At 43.3% G+C, this 25714-nt stretch overlaps 1 protein-coding gene across 1 annotated transcript in view; it reads right to left on the reverse strand.

The window, feature by feature from the left end:
• NIBAN1 (niban apoptosis regulator 1) overlaps positions 1-25714 on the reverse strand; it is a 131999-nt gene that overhangs the window by 45498 nt on the left and 60787 nt on the right. The window contains exons 2-5 of the mRNA XM_048861777.2: positions 21941-22071; positions 18753-18884; positions 16860-16974; positions 13829-13996 (exon numbers count right to left, since the gene is read on the reverse strand). Of these exons, the coding sequence (XP_048717734.1) occupies positions 13829-13996; positions 16860-16974; positions 18753-18884; positions 21941-22071 (546 nt within the window). The remainder of the gene's footprint in view (positions 1-13828; positions 13997-16859; positions 16975-18752; positions 18885-21940; positions 22072-25714) is intronic.

Consider the following 25714-nt stretch of genomic DNA (forward strand, 5'->3'; position numbering starts at 1 on the left):
TCCAGTCTCCCTGAAGCTATGGGCTAACATGATGGTTACTGCAAAGGCCATCTTCATAGACACATGGAGCAGAGAACAGGTTGCCGTTGGTTCAAATGGAGGTCTCAAGGTAACTGAGTACCAGATTGAGGTCCCAGATTGGGGTGGGGTATCTAATCTGCAGGTAGAGATTCCCCAAACCTTTAATAAACCTAGACAATACTGGGTGAGCAAATATAAAGAATCCTTCTACTGGAGGATGAAAGGCTGATATTGCAGCCAAATGGACCTTAACTGAACTAACTGAAAACCCCAATTTCGAACAAATAATTCAGGGTGACTGAAAATGGCATCAAATCAGGCAGGAGGCAGCGATGACAACACCAGTGGAAGAATCTCTTCCATTTCTTTAGGTAAGTATTGTGGATTGACTTCTTTCTACTATTCAGTAACACCTAGAATCATAGAATCATAGACCTTAAGGTCAGAAGGGACCATTATGATCGTCTAGTCTGACCTCCTGCACAACGCAGGCCATAGAATCTCACCCACGTACTCCTGTATCAAGCCCCTAACCTATGTCTGAGCTACTGAAGTCCTCAAATCGTGGTTTAAAGACTTCAAGGTGCAGAGAATCCTCCAGCAAATAATCCGTGCCCCACACTGCAGAGGAAGGCGAAAAACACCCAGGGTCTCTGCCAATCTGCCCTGGAGAAAAATTCCTTCCCGACCCCAAATATGGCGATCAGCTGAACCCTGAGCATGTGGGCAAGACTCACCAGCCAGACACCCAGGAAAGAATTCTCTGTAGTAACTCAGATCCCACCCCATTTAACATCCCATCACAGGCCATTGGGCATATTTACCGCTAATAGTCAATGATCAATTAATTGCCAGAATTAGGCTATCCCATCATACCATCCCCTCCATAAATTTATCAAGCTTAGTCTTGAAGGCAGATATGTCTTTTGCCCCAACTTCTGTAGAACAGGAGGATTCTAACCCTGTGAAACATGAAGAAACCCTTAGGTAGATAACCACTAGGTTGGGATGAAGCACACGACAGGAGATGGGGAATGATAGGGAGCTTGAGCTATGGTTGGATACATAGGTGAAGCAGGTAAGGGTACAAGGCTTGTCTCAGCCAGACTGGCACTATAAGGATAACTTTGGCCCCATCCTGTCTGATCTTGTTCATCACCCTGAGTATCAGAGGAACTGGAGGAAAGGCGTCTACCAAGGAATGGCAACGCTGACCCCCTTTTGGGCAGAAAAGAGGGCATTTCCTGTTCCTGGAGGTGGAAAAGAGCTTCACCTATGGCAGTCCCAATCTTTGGAATATACTGTGGAGAATTTGAGTGTCTAGCTCCTATTCATAGCCTTGTGAGAAGTGCCTGCTGAGGACATCCGCTGTGGTGTTCTGAATGCCTGGGAGGTAAGCTGAAATTTGGATCTGATGAACTATGCACCAGTTCCATAGTTTCATGAGTTTGGCACACAGGGAGGGGAAATCTTGCTTCTCCCTGTTTGATGATATAGAACATGCAGGATAGATTATCCATCATGACCCTGATTGATTTGACCCAAATGAGAGGTAGTAATGAAGGCAAGTGCTCCTGACAGCCCTGAGCTCCAACAGATTGATGCAGAGACTAGTTTCCTGAGTTGTACATCTACCCTGAATCATGAGGGCACTGCGGTGGGCTCCCCATATCCCAGAGATCAGGGTCTCAGTATCGAGAGATGCTTCTTACCCATAAGAAGAAAGGACTCCATTTCATCCATTATCGAGAGGTCCTTTGTATATCTACATTCTTATGGTACCAAGAAGGGGATTGGCACTGACACAGAAGCTGAGGACATGGTTGCAGAAGCCAACAGTATCATTGATGTCTGGCTCCATTGCTTGCTTGGTGCCAAGGGTGCTGAAGGCATAGGTACCGATGGCTGGGCTGAATGCACAGGTACCGACAGCAGGGCTGAGCTCAAACCCGCCAGTCCCAAATGCCTGTGCTCGACCTTTTTGCTGACAGAGGGTACTTCAAGCTCCAGGACTTTGCGTCCCGACCGGTACTGGCAGAGGAGTCCTCCAACTCAATGGTAACGAGTTGAGAGGTTGAGGCTTTGGAGACTGTAAATCTCAACGGTGACGGACTTATTTGGAGCTGGCTCCTTAAGGTGAGAGTCCATACGTCTCTTTTTGGAAGCCTTTCCTAAAGCATCCAAAGTCTTCCTTTACTTAGGGGAAGACTGCACTGAGGTAGATGTACAGGGAGTGGGGCAGAGGGGGGGCCTTGGTCACTGACTCAGAAGTTGACCAAAGCATTTCATCTTCAGCAGTCTGAGTTTAATCTCTCTATTCTTCCTTGCCCTGGTCTTGACGGCCAGGCAGAAACTGCACTTCTGGGAGATGTGGGACTGCCCCAGGCAATGGACTCACTTAGAGTGGCCATGCTCACAGGTATAGCCTCTTGGCAGGGGAGGCAGCATTTGAAGCTAGCTAGCTATCTTAACCACTGTAGAAAAATAGAAAAGCCCTGGCATGTTCAAGGCAGACATGCTAGGGCTCCATCTCAGGCAGAGGCAGTTGAGAAGGAATTAAGGGAGCTTCTCTTGTTCAGCCATATAGAGCCTTGATGTCCATCACAAGGAGGCACAGGGTGCATGCACAGGCCAAACAGACACTAATTGAAAATCTCTGATCAGTGTCTCAAAAGGCACATGTGCACCTGAAGTGGAGCACCATAGACATACTACTAAAAGAAGTAACTCAGGTTGTGACCTACATGCTAGTATGCTGGCTGGGAGCATCTCAGGCTGGGAGCTACAGCAGCAAAGCATTGTAACTTGGCACCCAGGGTTGCTGGGCAAGTGGTGACACAACACATTACTGGTCTGGATTGCACCCCCAGGCCCTGACAACCATCCAACGGAATAAAGGCAGCAACAGGGTTGAAGCAAGTCCCCCATCACCTGCAAAAACACAAAGAAAAGGTGGGAGACTGGTTCAAGGACCAACACTTGACAGACTGTGAGGCCTAACAGGCTGCAACGGGCTTATGGTAAAGACCATGTCCCTACATTGAGCTATGTACAAGTAACCTCTGGCCCCAGCAAGTCAGCAAATGCTTGCACAAAAGACACAACAACAATTGTTATAAGGAAAGATGTAGCAACCTGTATGGAACTTGGCAGGAGCAGCACAATATGCAGGAGGGAAGAGTTTGAAGGAAGTACCAGAAAGCCATGTTTGCACATGGTTTGCACATGGTTTCAACACTAGTTGCAGTTGCAGCATCTCTGTAAATATTTCTCTTCATAAAGAGTTTAGTTTTAGAAACACTGAGTTCTCTCGCTCTCATGCTATTACCCAGCATATAGTACATGAAATAGTAATGAAGCAGAGTGGTTTGGATACATGAAGCATCAATAATACAATGCTGATGTTTCTCTAATGGCAATACACTATCACATTATTCATAGATCATGTGGTAAAAGATCACTAACCACTAACAGAAACTAGATGAGGTCACTTCCAAACAGGATACAGCCCTGCAATAACATATAACATGCTGTATTTATAGCAAATGAAGCCTTGTAATGCAAGTTCCTGCAGAGAACAACAAAGCACGCATTTATTGGACTTCACTATCCTAGAGAGATTCCAAGTTACTCCCATCACTTGGGAGCACTGCCTTTGTGTTTCAGAGTAAAAACACTAATATGTTATATACCTATAGAATAAAGTCTTACATTTACACAATGCCTTTCATCCCAAAGGATCTCAAAATGTTTTTACTACCTAGTTGCCATATTCCAGTTACAGACATGCACATGGCTCCCACTGAAAGTTATGAATTTTTAGCCTGGATATAGCCAGACATATACACAGGGGAATAATTTCACCAGCCATTGAAATACGGCCACCTCTCAGGTAGAATATGGCAGTTTTTTTGGCAGTGCACCATACCTCGTAATAGTTTGAAGACAGAAGAAATAAATTCCAACATATTAGGGTCAAGTAGGCAGAATGTAATCACAATGTGAGTTTTATGCACGTTAATAGTCTTGAGTCTTGACCTTTCAGAAGGAGTACACCTCCCACTTAACCAGGAAAGTCAGAGGGAAAGCAAAAACAAATCCTAATGTACTTTGAACTAATTGATGTTGCAGAGCAACAAAAACAGGAAGCATTAAATCAGTCTTATTCTTGGTCTTTATCCACACACAGAATCCTAGATTGTGGCTTTAAACACACTATGGGCTTTTTAAAATTTCCTTACTAATGTCTTCTGGATCATTTCACTTAACAGAAGCAACATGAAAATTCCGGTCTTCTGCTGTTCTTGCCAGGAAACATTGCCTTGTTTGCAGCATAAGGACTCCAAAATACTTTCCAAAGTCATTCTGGACACTTAACTATTTTGCATTATACATGGGTGATCATGTGTTGTACATAAGAAGCTTTTGAGAAGGATGGAGCGTGCTCTTTGAGGAAAGGGGTAGGAAAGGGATGAAAGTCTGAGATGTGCAGAAAGCAGTAGGGAAAGAGAAGAAAATGTTTGGGGAAAGTCAGCATTTCTCCTGACCTAGCCCACTTATCATACAACACAGCCTTTAAATATCTCCTGTTTACAACCCTGACTGAAATGACAGTTTAAATCATTATCTTGTATTATGTCCCAGGAGATGCTGAGGCATATTATAGGAATTAAAAACATGTAACTTAAGACAAACAGAAATAAATGAGGAAAAACACCTGCCAGCCTGAGTAATTACTCAGAGGAAAAACAGATCGAATATATGGGAACTGTAGAGGTTTGTAATGGAAAAAATCTGAGATCATCTTATCTCCCCTCCCCCTGCTCCCAAATTTTGGCCAGTACATGAACATTCCCTACACAGCAGTCAGAGTACATTCAGCTCCACTGCACTTTAATCTTATCAAATCATATTTCTTTATATCTTGTCAAGTAGGGTCAAATGCTAGACACTGGTATGTGTTTTTGAAAGTCATTGGGTTTCCTGTATCATGATGATGATGATCAAGATGAGATGTATCATGTCTGCTATGGGAATATTAAATCTTGAAGGGTCTGCCCTAACTTTTGAGTCTCTCAGAATTACACTAACAGCTTTTTTCCCTCCTCAGTCAGACTTCTTTAGATACCAGCACTGAGTGTACAGGTTTTTTTTCCATTTTTAATAACATGAAGTGCACCACAATAGCAAGTGATTTCTCACAGGAGAAGGTCCAGCAATGGACTAGTAAAATAGTGGTTTTAGCAGAAGAGCAGCCTCTTTCAAAACTGCAAGGAAAAGGTGCAACTGTGATAGAGATCTAAGTTCCGTGTAGCCTTGGAACGATTTGCTTTTAATTAGTAAATGGTGGTTATCAACTTCTTCCTCTATCCACAATCCAAAATGTACACTGGGAAAGTTAAAACCACATAACATCATATTAGTAGTCAAATAGTTCTCCTTTCTGCTGTCAGTTGTGTCAGGCCAATCAATGACAAATGAGTATTAGGTGTCAAGGTTTCTCCCCCACTCTGAACGCTAGGGTACAGATGTGGGGACCTGCATGAAAACCTCCTAAGCTTATCTTTACCAGCTTAGGTCAAAAACTTCCCCAAGGTACAAAATATTCCACCCTTTGTCCTTGGATTGGCCGCTACCACCACCAAACAAATACTGGTTACTGGGGAAGAGCTGTTTGCAAACGTCTTTCCCCCCAAAATACTTCCCAAAACCTTGCACACCACTTCCTGGACAAGGTTTGGTAAAAAGCCTCACCAATTTGCCTAGGTGACTACAGACTCAGACCCTTGGATCTTAAGAACAGTGAACAATCCTCCCAACACTTGCACCCCCCCCCCCCTTTCCTGGGAAATGTTGGATAAAAAGCCTCACCAATTTGCATAGGTGACCACAGACCCAAACCCTTGGATCTGAGAACAATGAAAAAGCATTCAGTTTTCTTACAAGAAGACTTTTAAAAATAGGAGTAAATAGAAGTAAAGAAATCCCCTCTGTAAAATCAGGATGGTAGATACCTTACAGGGTAATTAGATTCAAAAACATAGAGAATCCCTCTAGGCAAAACCTTAAGTTACAAAAAAGATACACAGACAGAAATAGTTATTCTATTCAGCACAATTCTTTTCTCAGCCATTTAAAGAAATCATAATCTAACACATACCTAGGTAGATTACTTACTAAAAGTTCTGAGACTCCATTCCTGTTCTATCCCCGACAAAAGCAGCATATAGACAGACCGAGACCCTTTGTTTCTCTCCCTCCTCCCAGCTTTTGAAAGTATCTTGTCTCCTCATTGGTCATTTTGGTCAGGTGCCAGCGAGGTTACCTTTAGCTTCTTAACCCTTTACAGGTGAGAGGAGTTTTCCTCTGGCCAGGAGGGATTTTAAAGGGGTTTACCCTTCCCTTTATATTTATGACAGGATACAAGGCAGACAAAGTGGGTGAAGAAGTATTCTTTTAATGAACTAACTTCTGTTGGTGAGAGACAAGTGTTTGAGCTTACACAGAGCTCTTCTTCAGGCTAGCTGAAGAAGAGCTCTGTGCGCACGAAACCATGCCTCTCTCACCAACAGAAGTTGGTCCAATAAAAAATATTGCCTCACCTATTTTGACTTTTTAATGCCTGGGAGCAACATGGCTACACCACCACCGCATATTAGGACACAAGTTTATTAACCAATACTATCATTTTATTTCTGAATCAGTTATTTATCACAAATTCTCAAGTGGGTGATTTTGCAAGTCTTGAGTGAAGCTATACATTCACTAAAATTAGAACTGTTATACTCCTGCATTCAGTGTAACGTTAACATTCTCCAACCTCAACTAGGTCAAGGAGTGAGAGTCCCCAGGTCAATCCTGATCCCGAATCTCTCACATGACTACTATCTTTTGCCCAGCTCATTTGTACTTTTGAAACAAAAACAAAAAACTCTATGTGAATTAAATCTAGAAAAAAAATAGTGTTTCATTTCAATGTTGCTTAAAGAAAAAAATAAATGCAGTGATCCTGGGAAAATATTCTGAGTGCCATGTAAAATAAGGAATGAAAATAATGAAGTAGACATAATTGTGTAATATTGCAACCAGAATATAATGTTTCTTCTCCAGTGCATTTTGACTATACCTTCCCTGAAACGACGATACTGACTTTTATGCCTTCTTAGTGAGGAACAAAGCCTCTAAGGTTAAATTTGATCTGATTCACCAAATCTCAAAAAAGGGAAGAGGCCAAGAATTACTGTCTTAATTTCTCAAGACTCACCATTATGCCATTTTACTCTGTCCCCCTAATATTACTCTGATAAATTTGTTGGCTTTGAAAAAGCCTCCTTTGTAAAGTATGTTTTGTGGTTGACCTGTGTGTCATATTTCGTTAACTCCTTTAGAAATCCTCTTTCATAGTATACAAAGCCATTTGTTTCACTTGAGAATATTTTGAAGGTGAAATTAATCCTGATACATTATTCGTTTAGCACCTGATCCAGTGCCCACTGAAGTCAACACAAAGACTCCCATTAATTTCAGTGGGCTTCAATTAAGCCCTTAGGCCCAGATTTTTAAAAGTATTTAGGTGTTGCAGCATTCATCACTGCAACACCTAACTGATTTAAAGTCTAGGTTTCGTTTGTGAAATGTCAACTGCCAAAGGGGGTGGAAAAGAGAGGTGGAGCGTGGCAGGACCTGGGGAGAGGAGGTAGAGAAGGAGACAGGGCCTAGGGGAAGAAGCAGAGCAGGGGTGTGGCCTTGGGGGAAAAAGGTGAAGCATAGGGCAGGACCTCCAGGGTCCAGTTACCAGCCATTAGAAAGGTGGCAACCTTACCCAAGAAGCCACTGCATTCCTTAGTTATTAAACTGTTGGTGGAACAAGGAAAGATATGGTGGTAGAGGGAGTTTTTTGCATGTTTGTGGCATTGTACCAATATAATTTAAAGTCAGCCTACCACCTCTTTCAAACTACTGGTGAGCAGAGGTAAAAGTAAGCCCGTACGCCCTGGTACAGCGTACCGGCAAGAGCAGGTGCACCGTACCGGGACTGGCTTTCCCAGACAGCAATTTAAAGCCCTGGGGTAGCGGCAGCGGGGCTCCGGTGGGGAGTTAAAGGGCCCCGGAGCGCCAGCCGCCACTACCCCCACTACCCCCGTCCGCAGAGGCCTTGGGCCAGCCCCCTTCACTCCCCCCCATGGAGGCCTGGGGCCCCACACAGCCCCCCCAGGGGGGGCTGCATAGGGCACCAAAATAGCTAGGGACAGCCCTGTTTACCTTGACCACTCTCCCACACCAACTGGTGCTACAGAGATTTATTCTGCACCGGTGAAGCCAATCAGACATTTATCACTTTTGCCAGAGACTTCAATTAGCAGTGGGGAAAAGGAACTAGAAAGAGTATGACACAGACTTTGAAATATACTGGTTCCAAAAAACAACTAAAAAAAGAGAAGTGAAAGCAAGTATAGCTTAACATCAAGTTGCATTTGATTTGCCCTCACAATAAAACCTGATGTATCCAGAAAGCTGACAAATTAGATCTGTGTTATAAAGATCTAGTTGGGCAACTCCCATTTTGATCCCTACCGCTGAGTGATTACTACACTCATATTTCTCAAACAGTTTTGAATTTGCCAAAGGAGACTGCTTCAAAAAAGCAAAGCATACAGCAAGTTCTGAAGTGGGGGTTTTATTTGGTACTATGGCTGGTTCTGACTGGTTCAGTCACTCCCAACATTTTTAAATATTCTTTAACTGCAGCTGAATTGGACTCAGAAAAGGTGCAAAAGTTGTAACCAAACCACTGATAACGAAGAAAATCAGATTACTTCAAATCTGAGTGCTTGTCTACACTTACAATGCTGTACCACTGCAGCTGTGCTGCTGTAGTGCTTCAGTGAAAATGTTACCTATGCCGATGGGAGAAGTTCTCCCATTGGTGTAAGTACTCCATGTCCCCAAGAGGCTGTAGCTAGGTTGATGGGAGAATTCTCCAGCCAGCCTAGTGCTGTCTACATCAGGGGTTAGGTCAGTTTAACTGTGTTGCTCACGGGCATGGATTTTCCACAGCCCTGAGCGACCTAGTTATACTAACCAAATTTCCTAGTGAACACCAGGCTTGATCCATATCACCTGAAAGCCTCATGGATCAGCATAAATGAAGGGCAAACACACCAGCACCAATAGGAATTGGTTTTTGGAAGAGAAAACATGATCTATTGAGCTGATTCATATCTAGAAACAGTGATCAGTAAATCCCACTGTAATTATTCCTTGGATTCTATGAATTATGACCAAAAAAATTAAACAAAGCTGAAACAGTTAAAACAGTTTAGAAAAGGAAATCCAGCAGCACTCCCTTGTCAAGACGACATGCTGACTCACTACAGCCCCACACTCTCCAAGAAACAGTGCGCATGAAGGAATTAACTTTGTGTCTTGGAAGAAAACAAATATTTCAGAAAACAAACTACAGAATTTTCACCTATAAAACAGCATTATAAACTCATTTTAGAATTCCCAATGGCATTTTGCAGGAAAATAGCATGGCAATTTCAGATAACACATTGCATCTAGATACCTGGTGCCATTTTCTAACAGCTCTCCTGGCAAAAGTTAAAGCTACCTAGCACTTTTTGAGAAGATTTGGGGAGAATGGTGCCTTGACTAATGCTCCTTATCTTAGTAAAAGACATTCTGATGTCCAGTACTTTAAGTGAGTCATTGTTAAGGCTGCGATTTAGTCACAGAGGTCATGGAAGTCACGGATTCCGTGACTTCCAAAGAAGAGAGAAAGCATATAAACCAATATTCCTCCCACAAATAACTGTTAGGAATGTTTTCTCCAAGGGAAGAGTTAAGGTTCTTTGGGTGCTGGTCAGTGCAACATTTTCTGTTAATGATGTGTTCACAAGGAACTGCATGTAAGATTATAAGAATTATGTAACATTAGCTTACAATTTACTTAGTTTTTAATGTTCAGGCTCTTCTACTGGAATATGATATGTTTTATTCTGATTTGCTTTTAGCAAATACGTTTCTTGAGTGGGAATAAACCAGATGTAAGGTGCCTTGGTAAAAATGCCTTGGTGTTCATTAAAAATCTTGTATCAGATAAAAGCCTGACCTCAGGAAAGAGGAGAGAGGCAAGCAAGAAATCATGGAACAGGCACATATATCAGCAACAGCTGAAATGTGAGAAATATAATAAAACACTGAATCACACACATTAAGATGGAAAAGACCTATTGGGTCACCTACTCCCATCATCTGCCAGTGCAGGATTGTCCCCTAAAGCACGTGGTGAACTTAAGTTAAGAATGGAGGCTGCCAAAAGCCCTGTCAAGTCTGTTAATACTTGTGCAATAAGAAGGAAAACAAAATCCAAAAACTTACAAAGATCCAAGTCACAGACGACTTACACAGTGCCAGGAAAACATGATTCTATCCCTATTGTGAATTCTGTAACTCGCTGTAGAACCAAAGTATTGCTTTTTAGTTTGGAGCACTTTTGTATTGTATGATCACAGCTAAAAGAGCAGACTAATCAGAATTATAAACCACAAGGGGAAACTTTCGTTTTAAGAATGCTGTGGGAAATTGGCTTCAGATGGCAGCTATACATGGAATATTTGTTGAAGCTTTATAGTTTCAAGACACTTGAAAGTGCTAAGTGCGTACGTGTTCCTCTGAAACAGAGGCCTTTCACATATATAAAACTGGCCCTAATTTGGTAAATCTTTATGCTTCCTGTGACTGAGGTTGTCTCTACATTAGGCTTTTAGCCACTAATATATCTACACCTGTGTAGAGAAGTGCAGCTTATCCAGATCTGTACAAGGTAACCAAAGAACAGAGAAAAATCTCTTGCTGGTGTCTTACTAAATCTGGTACTAGCTTGCAAATGAGCAAGGAAGGAAGAGAAAGGAGGTACGAGGGATCATAGGCCTTGAACCCTAGATCCCCAGGCAATGTTCACACTGGGGCTGCCACTCAGCAGCTCACCTGAACCAGTAGAAAAGGGGGCTACCAAAGCTCTAGCTCACAAAGGGCCCCAGCCATGAAGCTCCTGAGTTGGGGAGAAATCCAGCCCCACGGATTGGCTGAGATGCACTACTTAAACCTGAAAGAGGCACAGGAAGTTGTCTGAGCAACTAGGTGAATCCCTGACTAGCTGGTGCTATGGACCCTGCTTATTTGCCTGACTCCTCAACCCTGACTCCCAGCCTGTTCCTTTCCATTCCTGCCCTCCTCATCCCAGACCTGGTCTGTTCCCGGTTCCTGCCTTGCTCCAGGTCCCTGCTCCTATAACCTACCCTGGATGCTGACTTCAGCTGTGATCCCTGGCTTGGTACCTGACTGTGTCTCCATCTCTGACCCTTGAGTTGGCACCTCGGTCTGACCCCAGCTTAGGTTCCATGCTCCTGACTCTGACAATTAGGCCTGACCACCCACACCTGGTCCCTAGAGGAAGGCTGCAGAACCCTGAGAGAATCCATGACATCTATTTACTGGTGAGGCATGTAGCCCCCTGGTGTTCATGGGTTTATGTGACTGCAAAGGTAGCATCTGCCTATGACCACCATTGAGTTCATGGGTGCAAACAGTTGCGTATCTTAAAAAAATCAGTTAAACACGTTGCAATATACATCTCAGTAAGTGAGAAGTGGGACTGAGCCTTGAATGAAGACAGGAATGAAGCTGTCTTTTGCTGTTAAATGAACATTTTTGTCCCTTGGTCATTTCTTTAGATACTAACGGTCAAAACTCATTCCTTCTCCAAATGACAGCCTCTGCTCTGGAGGTTGGAAAGTTTTCTCATGAGAAAATATCTGCAGTATTGTGCACTAATGGCCCCCCAAAAAACCCAGTGCGTAATTGTTCCTGTAAGCTGCAGTATTTTGGATCATTAACATGCAATACCCTAGTATTTTCAGAAGGGTTCCTGCAGAAAAAATAAATCAATAATATTGTACCTTCAGCCAATGTTTATGCAGTGGAAACTTCACATACATTCACCACTAGAATTTAGACTTTTACCAACCATTACCAAACAGTGGTAGCTGAGATACTGCTGCTATTTCTCATCTTAAATATATAGAAATACTGAGGTCTTCAATAGCACTACATGGAAGCTGTTAAATGCTGAAATTTTTCAATAGTGACTATACCAGGAGTAGGCAACCTATGGCACGCGTGCCAAAAGGCAGCATGTGAGCTGATTCAGTGGCACTCACACTGCCCGGATCCTGGCCACTGGTCCAGGGGGCTCTACATTTTAATTTAATTTTAAATGAAGTTTCTTAAACATTCTAAAAACCTTATTTACTTTACGTACAACAATAGTTTTGTTATGTATTATAGACTTACAGAAAGAGACCTTCTAAAAACGTTAAAATGTATTACTGGTACTCAAAACCTTAAACTAGAGTGAATAAATGAAGACTCGGCACACCACTTCTGAAAGGTTGCCGACCCCTGGACAATACTGAAACCTCTTAATATTGCCCTATGAAAACCATTAGCAGCTCTAAGAACTCCTTATGAAACTGATGAGGTCAGGACTTCTTCATCTTTTCAGCAAGCCTTTAAGAAGTATCCTCAACTGACACCTCACTGTAAACCAGCCAACATTTTACTTTTGTTGTAATTGCAAAGCAAGCACAACTTTCAAGAGAGAACTTTCAGGCATGATGCAATAAAGGCCCTATAGACAAATGTGGACCCTATTTTCTCTTCAGTGGCTGCCTATTTTAAGAGAGCAGTTGCTACGTTTTAAGGTAATCCAGTTTAGTTTTTGGACAGTGAGGGATCTGCCTATATTTGATCATTATTCATTAAGTCTTGCTCTGACCATTATCTGTGCTTTGGCCCCAGCCATCTTCCCGGGGTTTTATCTTTACAACCTAGAACAACAAGTAAACAAGCATTTGATATAGTAATCCTTTGGATGTGGCACTCACTCCCTTTGGATACCCACCTCAGTACAGCTATCTCGAAGATTTTAAATCATTTCTTTTTTGCAGGTATTGATTCTGCTCCCACTGAAGTCAATGTAAAAAAATACTCCCACCAATTATACTCATAGTGAACTCATAGTTTTAAAAAAGCCTTTTAGTCCCAAGTATTGAGAAAAATCAGAGAGTGAATGCACCACTCAGGTTCTACCGGGAGGTCTTAATTGGTGCATAGCCCTTGCGCTGCCATCAGCGGAAGGGTGAGCTTCCCCCAAAGAAAACAAATTCTAACCATCATTGATGCACCATAATTATCTCAATATGATCACTAACATATGATTTCTATAACATTTGAGCAAAAATGTTTATAGTGTTAAAACTCGGTTAAATAGCATGCATCAGATTCTCATCTTGCTGCCAGCATACATCATATGTCCAGTAGACCATGTATACATAATACAGTAGGAGTCCAATAAACTCTTTGGATGGTTTTACTTTATGGTACAGGTTTTAAATTCCCATGAGGAATTGGAACACCATTTCAAAGAGGCTAACGTGTTTTGCATCCAAGCACACTACAACTATTAAAAGCCATGTTGAATAACTGCTTGAATCCTATTAAAATGTAACGTGCTTGTACTTGCTAAAATATAGCTTAACTTAAACCAGATTTAGCTGTAGCACTGAAAGAAAATGATCTACATTAATATAGGTTTTACTCAAGGCACTTACAAGGAAGCACCTCCGAGAAGAGAATGGGACTTCCATAATATTTTATTTTTCCACAAGATGGATCTTACAGTAGGCTAATCAGGCTTAACCACAAGTAAGGGTACACAACAGGAAGCCATTGTTGTACTTACCTTGGTTTAAGTGTCTGACACAGTCGTTCAGCACTGCACTAAATTGTTTCTGAGCTTCTGGATCCTCAAAACAGTAGTAGCTGTGTCTGAGGTAGGGCTGCCACAGGTAAACTGGAAACTCTTTTGGCAGGAGAACAAATGCCTGGGCATTTTCCTTCTCATTAGAAGCTAAATAAATAAATACATACATATATATATACATACATAAATAGAAATATCTGGTTTAAAACAAGTTTCTGGGCTTTTCCGGCCAGTTTAAAAAACATTTTTACCTTGTGATTAAAGCTATAGGAGAAATAAATCCATTAAGGTTCTCAAATAATATTTCTTCTTTATCATGGAGGTCTGTCCTAGGAAAAGTACACGTCTTCTTGATCCAAGAAAATGGTCATTCAGATCAGGTTGCAGCATTGCATGCCTGGGACCTGCAATCTCTGCAGGTGGCACTTCCATATTACAGAGGCATTTGTTTGTATTCAACTTAGATACAGTCCTCAAATGGGCAAAGTTTAGGCACCTTGGAGAATCATAATTTTAGATGGATTATGAAAGGTAGGCAGCAGGGCTTTCATGGTAAAAAAAAATTAAGCATGGGGAATTCTCATTTCTTTCCCTACTGTCTCCTCTGTATAATGTATTGATCAAATTATATTTAACAAAAAGGAAGAGTGTGCATTTCCTTACCCCCACTTTTCCTTCCATTTAAGCCCTGATGCACTATCTTCTAAAAGCTCTGTGAATTCTGTGCTCTTGGACAGATCAAATAAGGTCCCTTAAAACATCTAGACCGGCTTATTGTTCACACAGATATTGTAGAACTCCATTTATAGTTAAGTAGAATAAAAGTCATTGTATCTATGCTTCGCAGTGTGCAACTGGGAATTCCATTTACAGTCTCTTTAGAGACTTTGCTTGGAGTAAAGATGTTAAACTCACAAAGCCAGATCTTTGACTGGCACAAAGGGGACAGACCTGCCAGAAAAAGGCAGCTAGGAACTCTTTGTATAGAAGAGTCCCCAGATGGCCTAACGCTGCTGTATGATTACTATTATTATTTATTTATATTAGCAGGTATTCTAGGACCATGCTGCCTCTGGCAATCCTGGGCCAACAGTCACAAGTTAGTGCAGCACTGAAAAGACTTAGAGGTCAGAAAGGTGATGGAAAGACACCTGTGTCCCTTATCCCCCTCCTCAGCTGTTCCAATCCACATCTGGCCCCTTAGATTTAGAGCTTTCTTCATTTTCATGGGAGGAAAAATCATTGTGGTGTATAAGCAATACAAAATAATGTGGAGCTATTACAGTGGAGTCGCATCTTACACAGGGGTTAGGTTCTAAAGTCAGCACGTGAGGCGAAAATCACGTATAGTTAAAGAGAGAGAGAGACGGAAGAATGAAAGAATAAAAAAGGGAGAAAGACGACTTCAATGTCATTATGCGCAAACCAGAGTGCCTCAGGATGGCCAGAAGCATTGTCTATGATCAGCAACACTTTAAAGTCAAGTCCTTTCTCTTCAAGGTACTGCTTGGCCTCCGGAATGAAACACCTGTAGAACCAATCCAGAAATAATCCTGCCGTCACCCATGCCTTTTTATTTGATTGCCAGAACACAGGCAGGAGATTTTTGTTCTTGTCTTTTAGGGCACGGGGATTTTCAGCCCTGTAGAGCAAGCCTGGCTTTATTAAATGCCCAGCTGCATTGCCACAAAACAACACAGTCACACGGTCTTTAGCTGCTTTGAAGCTAGGGGCTTGTCTTTCTGATTTCGAAGTGTAAGTGCGGTTGCGCATTTTTTTCCAGAAGAGCCTAGTCTCGTCAGCATTAAAAACTTGTTCCGGAAGATAGCCCTTTTCTTCTATGATTTTCTTTTATTGTTCAGGGTAAGCTTTTGCTGCCTCTTCATTGGCAGATGCAGCTTCACCAGTAGTCTGCACGTTTTTGAGGTTGAAGCGGTTCCTAAAACTGTTAAACCAACCCTGGCTGGCTTTGAATTTCTTCTCATCAGAAGGCTGTTCCTCTTCGGCAGGAGGTTTGAACAGCGCATAGAGGCTAAGAGCCTTTTCTCGCAACGTGTTGCCATTGATAGGCACCCGTTTACGGTTCATGTCTTCCAGCCATAAGTTTAATGCCTTTTCAGTCTTCACTAAAGTCCTATCACACACCTGGCTCGTCACCTTAGCAGTTATTGGAGCACTCGATGCCACAGCTTGACGAATTTCTCTCTCTTGAATCTTGATGCCACGGATGCTAGATTCGTTGCAGCCATATTTACGTGCCATGTTGGAGACCGACATACCGTCTCTCAATAAGTCCAACATAGCCAGTTTTTCCTCCAGCATTGGAACAGATCACTGTTTCTTCGGTTGAGCACCAGATGAAGTAGTTGGCTTGTGTTTAGGGGGCATGTTGTATGAAAAATACGTATCTTTAAACACTAGAATCACACTCAGCACAGAGAGATGCTCACCGGATCAGTGGACAGCAATCGATCCAGCGGGGATCAATTTACCGCATCTAGTCTAGACGCGATAAATTGACCCCCGAGCACTCTCCCATCGACTCCACTGCTGCAAGTTATTGTTATTTTTCTTTTTTTTTGTTGAGCGCGTATAGTTGAATTCGCGTAAGTAAAATGTGTGTCTGATGCGACTCCACTGTATCTACAATTAACAACTTCCCTTCTATTTGTGTGTAGGACACCCAATCAAGTGCCTTTAAAGGGAAACAACTGACATCCAATGATGGGGATAAGTAAAATATGGAAGAGGTATTTTCTAGTCTGCTTGTGGTTTTGCTTTGTGCAGTTCACAAAACTATTTTGTAGTGACAGCATGACAACAAGTATCCAGTACTTATTCATTAATTAATAGCATGTAGTGTGTGGTCTTCTGGAATTATGTTTCGATAATGGAAAACATGGAGCACCCATCTTCTGTTACGTTGCTTAAAACATAGCCTCAAGGTCTAAAAAAAAGACTTTGTGGAAAAAAGTTGAAATATCGCATTTCAGTTTTTGACAATGCTTACCAATTGGGTCTGGAAAATGCTTATCAGACAGCAAATTGTAATCTTCTTCTAAGGTCAGTACTTTGCCTCCTGCAGGAAGAATACGATATTTAGGGCTGACTCCCTTCTGATATGCCTGGTGGGGGAGGTACATGAGAGAGAAAGATCAAAATAAAGATTTTAAAAATGGTAGTCTCAGCCTATAACATATCCCCAATTCATTTACATGGAATTAGTACAGAGGTGGGCAAACTACTGCCCGCGGGCCACATCTGGCCTGCGGAACCCTTCTACCCGGCCCCTGAGCTCCTGGCCCCGGGAGGCTAGCCCCTGGCCCCTCCCCTGCTGTTCCCCCTCCCCCGCAGCCTCAGCTCACTGTGCCGGTGGCGCAGTGCTCTGGGCAGCAGGGCTGCGAGCTCCTGGGGCAGCGCAGCTGCAGAGCCCAGCCTGACCCGGTGCTCTGTGCTGCGCGGTGGCGTGGCTGGCTCCAGCCGGGTGGCACGGCTGCCTGACCCGGTGCTCTGTGCTGCGCGGTGGCGTGGCTGGCTCCAGCCGGGCGGCACGGCTGCCTGACCCGGTGCTCTGTGCTGCGCGGTGGCGTGGCTGGCTCCAGCCGGGCGGCACGGCTGCCTGACCCGGTGCTCTGTGCTGTGCGGTGCGTGGCTGGCCCAGCTCGGCAGCGCAGCTGTAGCGCCGCCAGCCACCAGTGTTCCAGGCAGCGCGGTAAGGGGGCAGAGAGCGGGGGGGTTGGATAGAGGGCAGGGGAGTTTGGGGGGGGTTGTCAGGGGGCAGGGCAGTCAGAGGGTGGGGAACAGGGGGGTTGAATGGGGGCAGAGGTCCCAGGGGGGCAGTCAGGAATGAGAGGAGGGGTTGGATGGGGCGGCAGAGGATAGTCAGGGGTGAGGGGTCCAGGGGTGATCAGGGGACAGGGAGCAGGGGGTGGTGGATGGGGTAGGAGTCCCAGGGGGAGCCATCGGGGGCGAGAAGCAGGGGGCGTTGGATAGGGGTCGGGGGCTGGGCCATGCCTGGCTGTATGGGGAGGCCCAGACTCCCCTAACTGGCCCTCCATACAATTTTGGAAACCTGATGCAGCCCTCAGGCCAAAAACTTTGCCCGCCCCTGAACTAGTTCATAGATCCTCTCTAAAGACAGCAGTTTTGGTGGGCTAAATTCAGATCTATTTCCTGAAAGCATCAAATCTGAATAATGTTTAAGTGTAAAAAGGTCAGCAAAATGTGTACAAAAATGGCCCTTTGGTACTGCTTATCTGGCACTGTGAAACTTTCAAGCTATATCTACTTAGTCTGATGGCTAAAACTAGTTTGGACATCGGCACTATTGCAGGTCCAACATTCCAGCTAAACAGAAAGCTGCACAGTGGTATATGGGAATCAGCAGATAAATTGCTAGTTAAATTGCAGTTCCAGAAACACCGGTTTGGTACTACAGTGATAGACACCTTAGAAATGTTGATAGATGGATATATATGGGGAAGACAGAAGTCTTGTGAAGATTAATTGTAAATACTTGCAAAACATTTGATAAATGAAAAGTGCTTAATGGATGTTGCACCTGCTTATCTGAGGACAGAAGTTGATCCATTTGTAATAAAACAGCATCTGTGTTAACCTAGAATCCACTCCTATTCAGATTATCGACAAGTTTCAGAATATTGAGTTCAGTAATTTTTTAAAATCGAACAGAAAGAATGAGGTACAACAGACCCAATTACATGTTACCAACTCCACACGGGAGCAGTAACATGTGAGAGTGAAGCTTAGAGTGACCAGATAGCAAGTGTGAAAAATTGGGACAGAGGATGGGGGGATAACAGATAACTATATAAGACAAAGCCTGAATATTGGGCCAGTCCCTATAAAATTGGGACATCTGGTCACCCTAGAGCAACTTTACCTCTTTGCTCTCAAAGCTCTGCACTTCATAGTCATTCCTGATCACAATATATCTCTCCTTCCACTTCTTCAGATCTTCAGCAAAATGCAACAACTCTGCTTCATATAAGATCATCCCAGATTCCACAGGGGGCTGAAAAGAAAGTGACCAGATATGAAAGCATTTTGCACAAATACTGGCTATTTTGAAGGTTTTCCTTCTAAATTTTCCAGAGGGCATATTAGCAAGGACCATCTGGGGGTTCTTTGGGCCTTCTCTTGAAACTCAGGATTAGGCTCATCTGTTTGAATCAAGTAGATGCAACCCAGGTAATTGAATTCAGATGGCTTCAGAGGGTCGGGCGCTCGTGGGCCTAATTCTCTCAAAACTTATTTCTAGATCTCTGTTGTAGAGGAGTTCTTATTAACCTTTCAGTTTTCATGGTGGTAAGATTAGCAAATTCATTAATTATCTTTTGTTTTAGATGTCAGTTCTGCAGCAGAGCTGGCCCATTGTTCCCAGGTGCTTCTCCATTACATGTTAAAAGACCATTTTATTTTGGAGACTAACTTTATGATTGAAAGAATCAATTCTGTGGGCATAAAATATTTCACGTTTCTTTCATTTATACTTTTTTTGGCTTTGCTGTCGCTATTACATATATATCTTTTCGAAGGGCAATACTTGTGTTTGAGTGCTGGCTCTTTGCCTAGCCAACCCACATAAGCAGTATAAACTATGAGGTTTCACACCTCTCAAGGCGAGGACTTGTGATTTCAGGCCAAATCAAGTGAAATACTTAGGTGAGCACCCATCTCTCAATTAAGGTCAATTTCTCTGCATTTCGTTCCCTTATCAAAACCATACATGCATGCTTCTTTAGATTATTCCATGAATTAGTTTGACATGTGTTGGCCTTTCCTATGGAATCCTGCAGGCATGGTTTACAGATTTGGCTAACTCTCCCACAGAAACTTCCACTGTAATTAAGGCTCAGATTTAGTCATGGGCAGTTCACGAGCAAGAAACAAAAATTCACGTCCCCGTGACCTGGCCATGACTTGTACTATATACCCCTGACTAAACTTTTGGTGTTCTAGGGAACTCCAGGGGCACAGCTGCAGCTCTGGTGTGGGGACTCTGGGGCACTCACTGGTGCTGGGGAGGGTGGCAGTTCTGGGGTGTCTGCTGGTGTTGGGGGGGCCTCTGGGGCACCGGCAGGTGCTGGGGACATCTCTGAGATGCCTGCTGGTGCTGGGGGTGCTTCTAGGGCACCCGCTGGAGCTGGGGGGTACAGCACAGGACCGCCACTGCTGGCAGAGGACGGCCCCATCGGATCAGGACTGTCACCGACACTGCTGGCGGGGTGCAGCCCTGGACTGCGGCAGCCACTGCTGGCAGGAGGAGCCCCAGGACCGCCATTGTTATGGGGAGTGGGGGGGAGTGCAGCTGGCCTTGGGGTCAGAGCCACCTGCCAGCTGCAGAAGTCATGGAGATCATGGAAAGTCACTGAATCCGTGACTTCTGTGACAGACTCTTGGCCTTAACCATAACGTATTGTCTTTATCCTGAGATACCTACAAAACTTGGCAAGTGGTCAGAGCCCCACTATTCCTCCCCTCCCCACCAAATTTGACCCCTGTTGAAATGTATGCTGCATACCAGTATTTTTCTTATTCCAAAATATTTTCTTCCCCAAAAACGTAATACAAGTTACTTGATGTGTAAACTAAAAAACAGAGCCAAATTTTCAAAAGGCCTCAAACACAGCAATAGAAGTCACACTTATACACACCTTTAACATTTCTACCATGTGCAAAAAGAAAACAGTTCTGGGATGCTAATTGCATCTGCACTTGCAACTTTGTTACAGATCTATCCAATCATGCACACACCATAGCTTTAAACATACATGGGTGATACCAGTCAGCTCTGTGTTTTTGGGGAACCAGGGCACAGTATCCAGTCTGACTCGTGAAAGACACCCCCCACCTTGAACCAAAACCGATCAGAGAGAAGGCTTGCATAGAGCAATGAAGGGCAGATGGGAGACACACCTAGACTACTCCTGACAAAGGTGACAAGATTAAGACTTCTCCATTAGCATACAGAATGGAATACAGAGACAACTCCCCTAGCCTCATCTGCATGAAAGATGGGATGGGGAGACATCTCAATTTGCATGCAGAATGGAGACTGCACTGAACTCTGGGATCAGAAAAGCAGGGACACACTGCATCATGGAAATCTCTGCTCCACACGTTAATGAACATACGCCTGCACACACCCAGCTCAGCCATTATCAGACCAATTCTAGTAATAAATCCTTGATCGATATCCAAAATACTGAAGCAGCCTAGTTGTATTGTGAACTCCCTGGAAGAAAACACCACCCGTAGCCAAGAGTGATCAGCTCCTATTGTCTAGCCTAAATAAAACCCTTAAGTCATCAGTTTACCCATAAACAAATCTAATGCTCTCTCTCTCAGCTTGAAGGTGCTGCTTAACCCAGCCCATTGAGTACCGGGACATATGAGGGGATCAGCTTGAGAGTGCTGATTAACCTGGTCCGCTCAGACTTGCTCTGTTAGTGTGTGCGCGCATATTCATCTAGCTCTAGGGCTGGAGGAACCCAGTCCTGGGGAACCTAGGTAGTGCAGGAGAGCTCCATTGGGAGGGGACTAGCAGCTGTAAGGAGTAGAGCTCCACATGAACACACAAGTGACATAAGCAGTACATTAATAGAATTACAGAACTCCCCCCCCCACATCGAAGAGTAACCCTAATAAATGAGCATACCCCAAAGTAAAGGGCACATCTGGTAACATGGGTTTAACTGTAAAAGAGATGCACCCAAGATGTTTTGTGTCCAAATTTACAGGCCATTAAAAAGATATCCAAAAATATAAGTAAGGAAAATGGAAATACATTATTTATTTCTTAACTATATGTCACAGTTAGGATATTTTGGCCCTGATTTTCAGAGGTCCTGAGTATCTGCTGTTTTCACTGACTTTAACTGAAGTTGCGGGTGGTCAGCACTTCTGAAATTCTGCCTCTTGATTACAGATATAATCTTGAGTTTCAGAGTGCATTTTGTGTATATTTAAGATAGCTATGTTAATAAGGTCTGGCTGTTTCTGTGCTAGCAGGGCAGAGCTGTCAGGCAACATCATAGAACCTAGGATTCCCCTAAGATCTCATGTTACCTTGGTTTTCAGGAATTGAGACTGGAAGTCTTGGTGCTGTTCCAGTTCATTTTGTATGTGCTCACAAAAAGCAACAGCATACTGGCGTTGGTAGTGTGGGCTGAAGTTTTTGATTACAGCCTCAGTTTTCCCTGAAACAGAACATATGAGAATAATTACATTTAATTTATATTCATTTTAGAAATAGCAGTACAAACCATATCAACTTACTGTCTAACAGCAGCCAATGTTCATTGCTTCAGAGCAAGCAAGAAACCCATAAATGTACTGTGTGATACTGTAAACACAATGGACTTTTCTTCTTGACTCCAGCTGGTGAGCCATTTGTGCCCCAAACTAAGAAGAATAGTCTGTTATTTTACATAGTCTACTGCAAATGCTGTTCTTATTCATATACTGTAATTACCTAATCTTTTTCTTAAAACTTACTAAAACATATTTCCCTGTAAGATAAGATGCTATCTTACCATTCTCGTGACATAGTGTCTCAGAACAGCCGATGTACCATAGCAGGAAGAGAAGGGTTTCAACCCAAAAAAAAGATATACACAAGATATTGGGTGATGTTCATGCAAATTAGCCAGCTTTGTCACATGTCACAGATTTTATTGCTGGCTCAGAAACCTTCCTCCAATCCCTTTAAAAAGGGCACTTTCTATGTTTGGCCATTGTGGTCTCTTCTCCTCAGAAACATGACACAGACACACTCTAAGTGCAGTATTTTTTCAAAATCAAACCATCTCCTCAAAAAGGTTTCAATTTTGACAAATTGGTGAATTCTGACATAAAAATACTTTAATAGGAATTTTTCCCACCAGCTCTGCATTTTATAGAACAGGCCACAAGTCCATAGCAGATTGGATGCACTCTAAAGGTTTTGACATATATGTTGTTACTGGAAATGTATAACCATACAAAACTTCATCCATCATTCTTTATTTTAGTCTCACTGTAGTCAGGAACAAGGTTTTTAAAAATGAACGCATTCCCCAGAATTTCTTCACTTAATTTTGATTTTTAACATAATCCAAGATTTTTAAAAAATATAAATTGGGTGAAAAAAGTCTCTGTATTTTCCAGAGACAGGGTTAGGAACATTTTGACATTTAAAAGTGTGAGATTTAATATTTTAGCACTTGTGAGTACTTTATTTCCTTCTGCAAATGGGTCTCAGAGCTCCCTATGGCTGACGCTGCTGTAGGACAGAACGGCTTCTCTGCTAGGAGGCTCAGGGCAAACTGCAGCTGCAAGGTGGGTGGAACTTGCAAAAGTGCTCAACACTATGGTCTGGTCTGCTCTCATTGAAGTCAGTGGTAGTTCCATGGCAATGAAAGTGGAATTAAACTAGGGCATAGCACTTCTGAAAATCCCATCCACAAAGATGTTTTGTTATTATAACATGAAGCTTGGTATTGAGAGCTGACTTGAATTTAAAAGAAAAGGAGTACTTGTGGCACCTTAGAGACTAACCAATTTATTTGAGCATGAGCTTTCGTGAGCCACAGCTCACTTCATCAGATGTGTACCGTGGAAACTGCAGCAGACTTTATATACACACAGAGAATATGAAACAATACCTCCTCCCACCCCACTGTCCTGCTGGTAATAGCTTATCTAAAGTGATCAGCAGGTGGGCCATTTCCAGCACAAATCCAGGTTTTCTCACCCTCCACCCCCCCACACAAATTCACTCTCCTGCTGGTGCTAGCCCATCCAAAGTGACAACTCTTTACATAATCAAGTCGGGCTATTTCCTGCATAGATCCAGGTTTTCTCACTTCCCCCCCACCCCCAAACACACACAAACTCACTCTCCTGCTGGTAATAGCTCATCTAAACTGACCACATAAACACCACCCTATACCGGAAACCTACTGACCGCTATTCCTACCTGCATGCCTCCAGCTTTCACCCTGACCACACCACACGATCCATCGTCTACAGCCAAGCTCTGCGATACAACCGCATTTGCTCCAACCCCTCAGACAGAGACAAACACCTACAAGAGCTCTGTCAAGCTTTCTTACAACTACAATACCCACCTGCAGAAGTAAAGAAACAGATTGATAGAGCCAGAAGAGTTCCCAGAAGTTACCTACTACAGGACAGGCCTAACAAAGAAAATAACAGAACGCCACTAGCGGTCACCTTCAGCCCCCAACTAAAACCCCTCCAACGCATTATTAAGGATCTACAACCTATCCTAAAGGATGACCCAACACTCTCACAAGTCTTGGGAGACAGGCCAGTCCTTGCCTACAGACAGCCCCGCAACCTGAAGCAAATACTCACCAACAACCACATACCACACAACAGAACCACTAACCCAGGAACTTATCCTTGCAACAAAGCCCGTTGCCAATTGTGCCCACATATCTATTCAGGGGACACCATCACAGGGCCTAATAACATCAGCCACACTATCAGAGGCTCATTCACCTGCACATCCACCAATGTGATATATGCCATCATGTGCCAGCAATGCCCCTCTGCCATGTACATTGGTCAAACTGGACAGTCTCTACGTAAAAGAATAAATGGACACAAATCAGATGTCAAGAATTATAACATTCATAAACCAGTCGGAGAACACTTCAATCTCTCTGGTCACGCAATCACAGACATGAAGGTCGCTATCTTAAAACAAAAAAACTTCAAATCCAGACTCCAGCGAGAAACTGCTGAATTGGAATTCATTTGCAAATTGGATACTATTAATTTAGGCTTAAATAGAGACTGGGAGTGGCTAAGTCATTATGCAAGGTAGCCTGTTTCCTCTTGTTTTTTCCTACCCCCCCCCCCCCCCCCCCCCAGATATTCTGGTTTAACTTGGATTTAAACTTGGAGAGTGGTCAGTGTAGATGAGCTATTACCAGCAGGAGAGTGAGTTTGTGTGTGTTTGGGGGTGGGGGGGGAAGTGAGAAAACCTGGATCTATGCAGGAAATAGCCCGACTTGATTATGTAAAGAGTTGTCACTTTGGATGGGCTAGCACCAGCAGGAGAGTGAATTTGTGTGGGGGGGTGGAGGGTGAGAAAACCTGGATTTGTGCTGGAAATGGCCCACCTGCTGATCACTTTAGATAAGCTATTACCAGCAGGACAGTGGGGTGGGAGGAGGTATTGTTTCATATTCTCTGTGTGTATATAAAGTCTGCTGCAGTTTCCACGGTACACATCTGATGAAGTGAGCTGTGGCTCACGAAAGCTCATGCTCAAATAAATTGGTTAGTCTCTAAGGTGCCACAAGTACTCCTTTTCTTTTTGCGAATACAGACTAACACGGCTGTTCCTCTGAGACTTGAATTTAGTAGCCATTATCCAGTGAGCCCACTTTGATTTCCTTTCTAATCCTTCACGTGTTTGTGGGCTAGCAGCTCTCTAGACTCAGAAGCCTATCTGAAAGGCTTTCCAGAATAACTGGAAGTAATTCTGTCCTATATGCCTAGATCCAGGTAATTTTTTGATTCTTGCATAGAACCTAAGGTAGTTCTCTCTCTCTCAGAGCATGTACAGACATAAACACCCCAAACACCGCTGCTTTGGCAATTTTATTTTCAGCTAGTTGCAAGTCACATAAAACTTCCCGCTAGTGGAAGGAAAAGCTGTGAGAAACAGAAGTTGCCATTAAGCAGGCTTTGGTGAGTCTACTCTATAAAGCGAGTATGGAAAAATGGCACTTTCTGACTCACCATATCTTCCCCCTGCATGTACTGAGAGCTGTATCTGCTGACTTTAAATAAAATTTTTACTCCTGTTTACCTTGCAGAACCAGC

The sequence above is a fragment of the Caretta caretta genome, chromosome 8 (genome assembly GCF_965140235.1).
Source record: "Caretta caretta isolate rCarCar2 chromosome 8, rCarCar1.hap1, whole genome shotgun sequence".
Classification (NCBI taxonomy): domain Eukaryota; kingdom Metazoa; phylum Chordata; order Testudines; family Cheloniidae; genus Caretta; species Caretta caretta.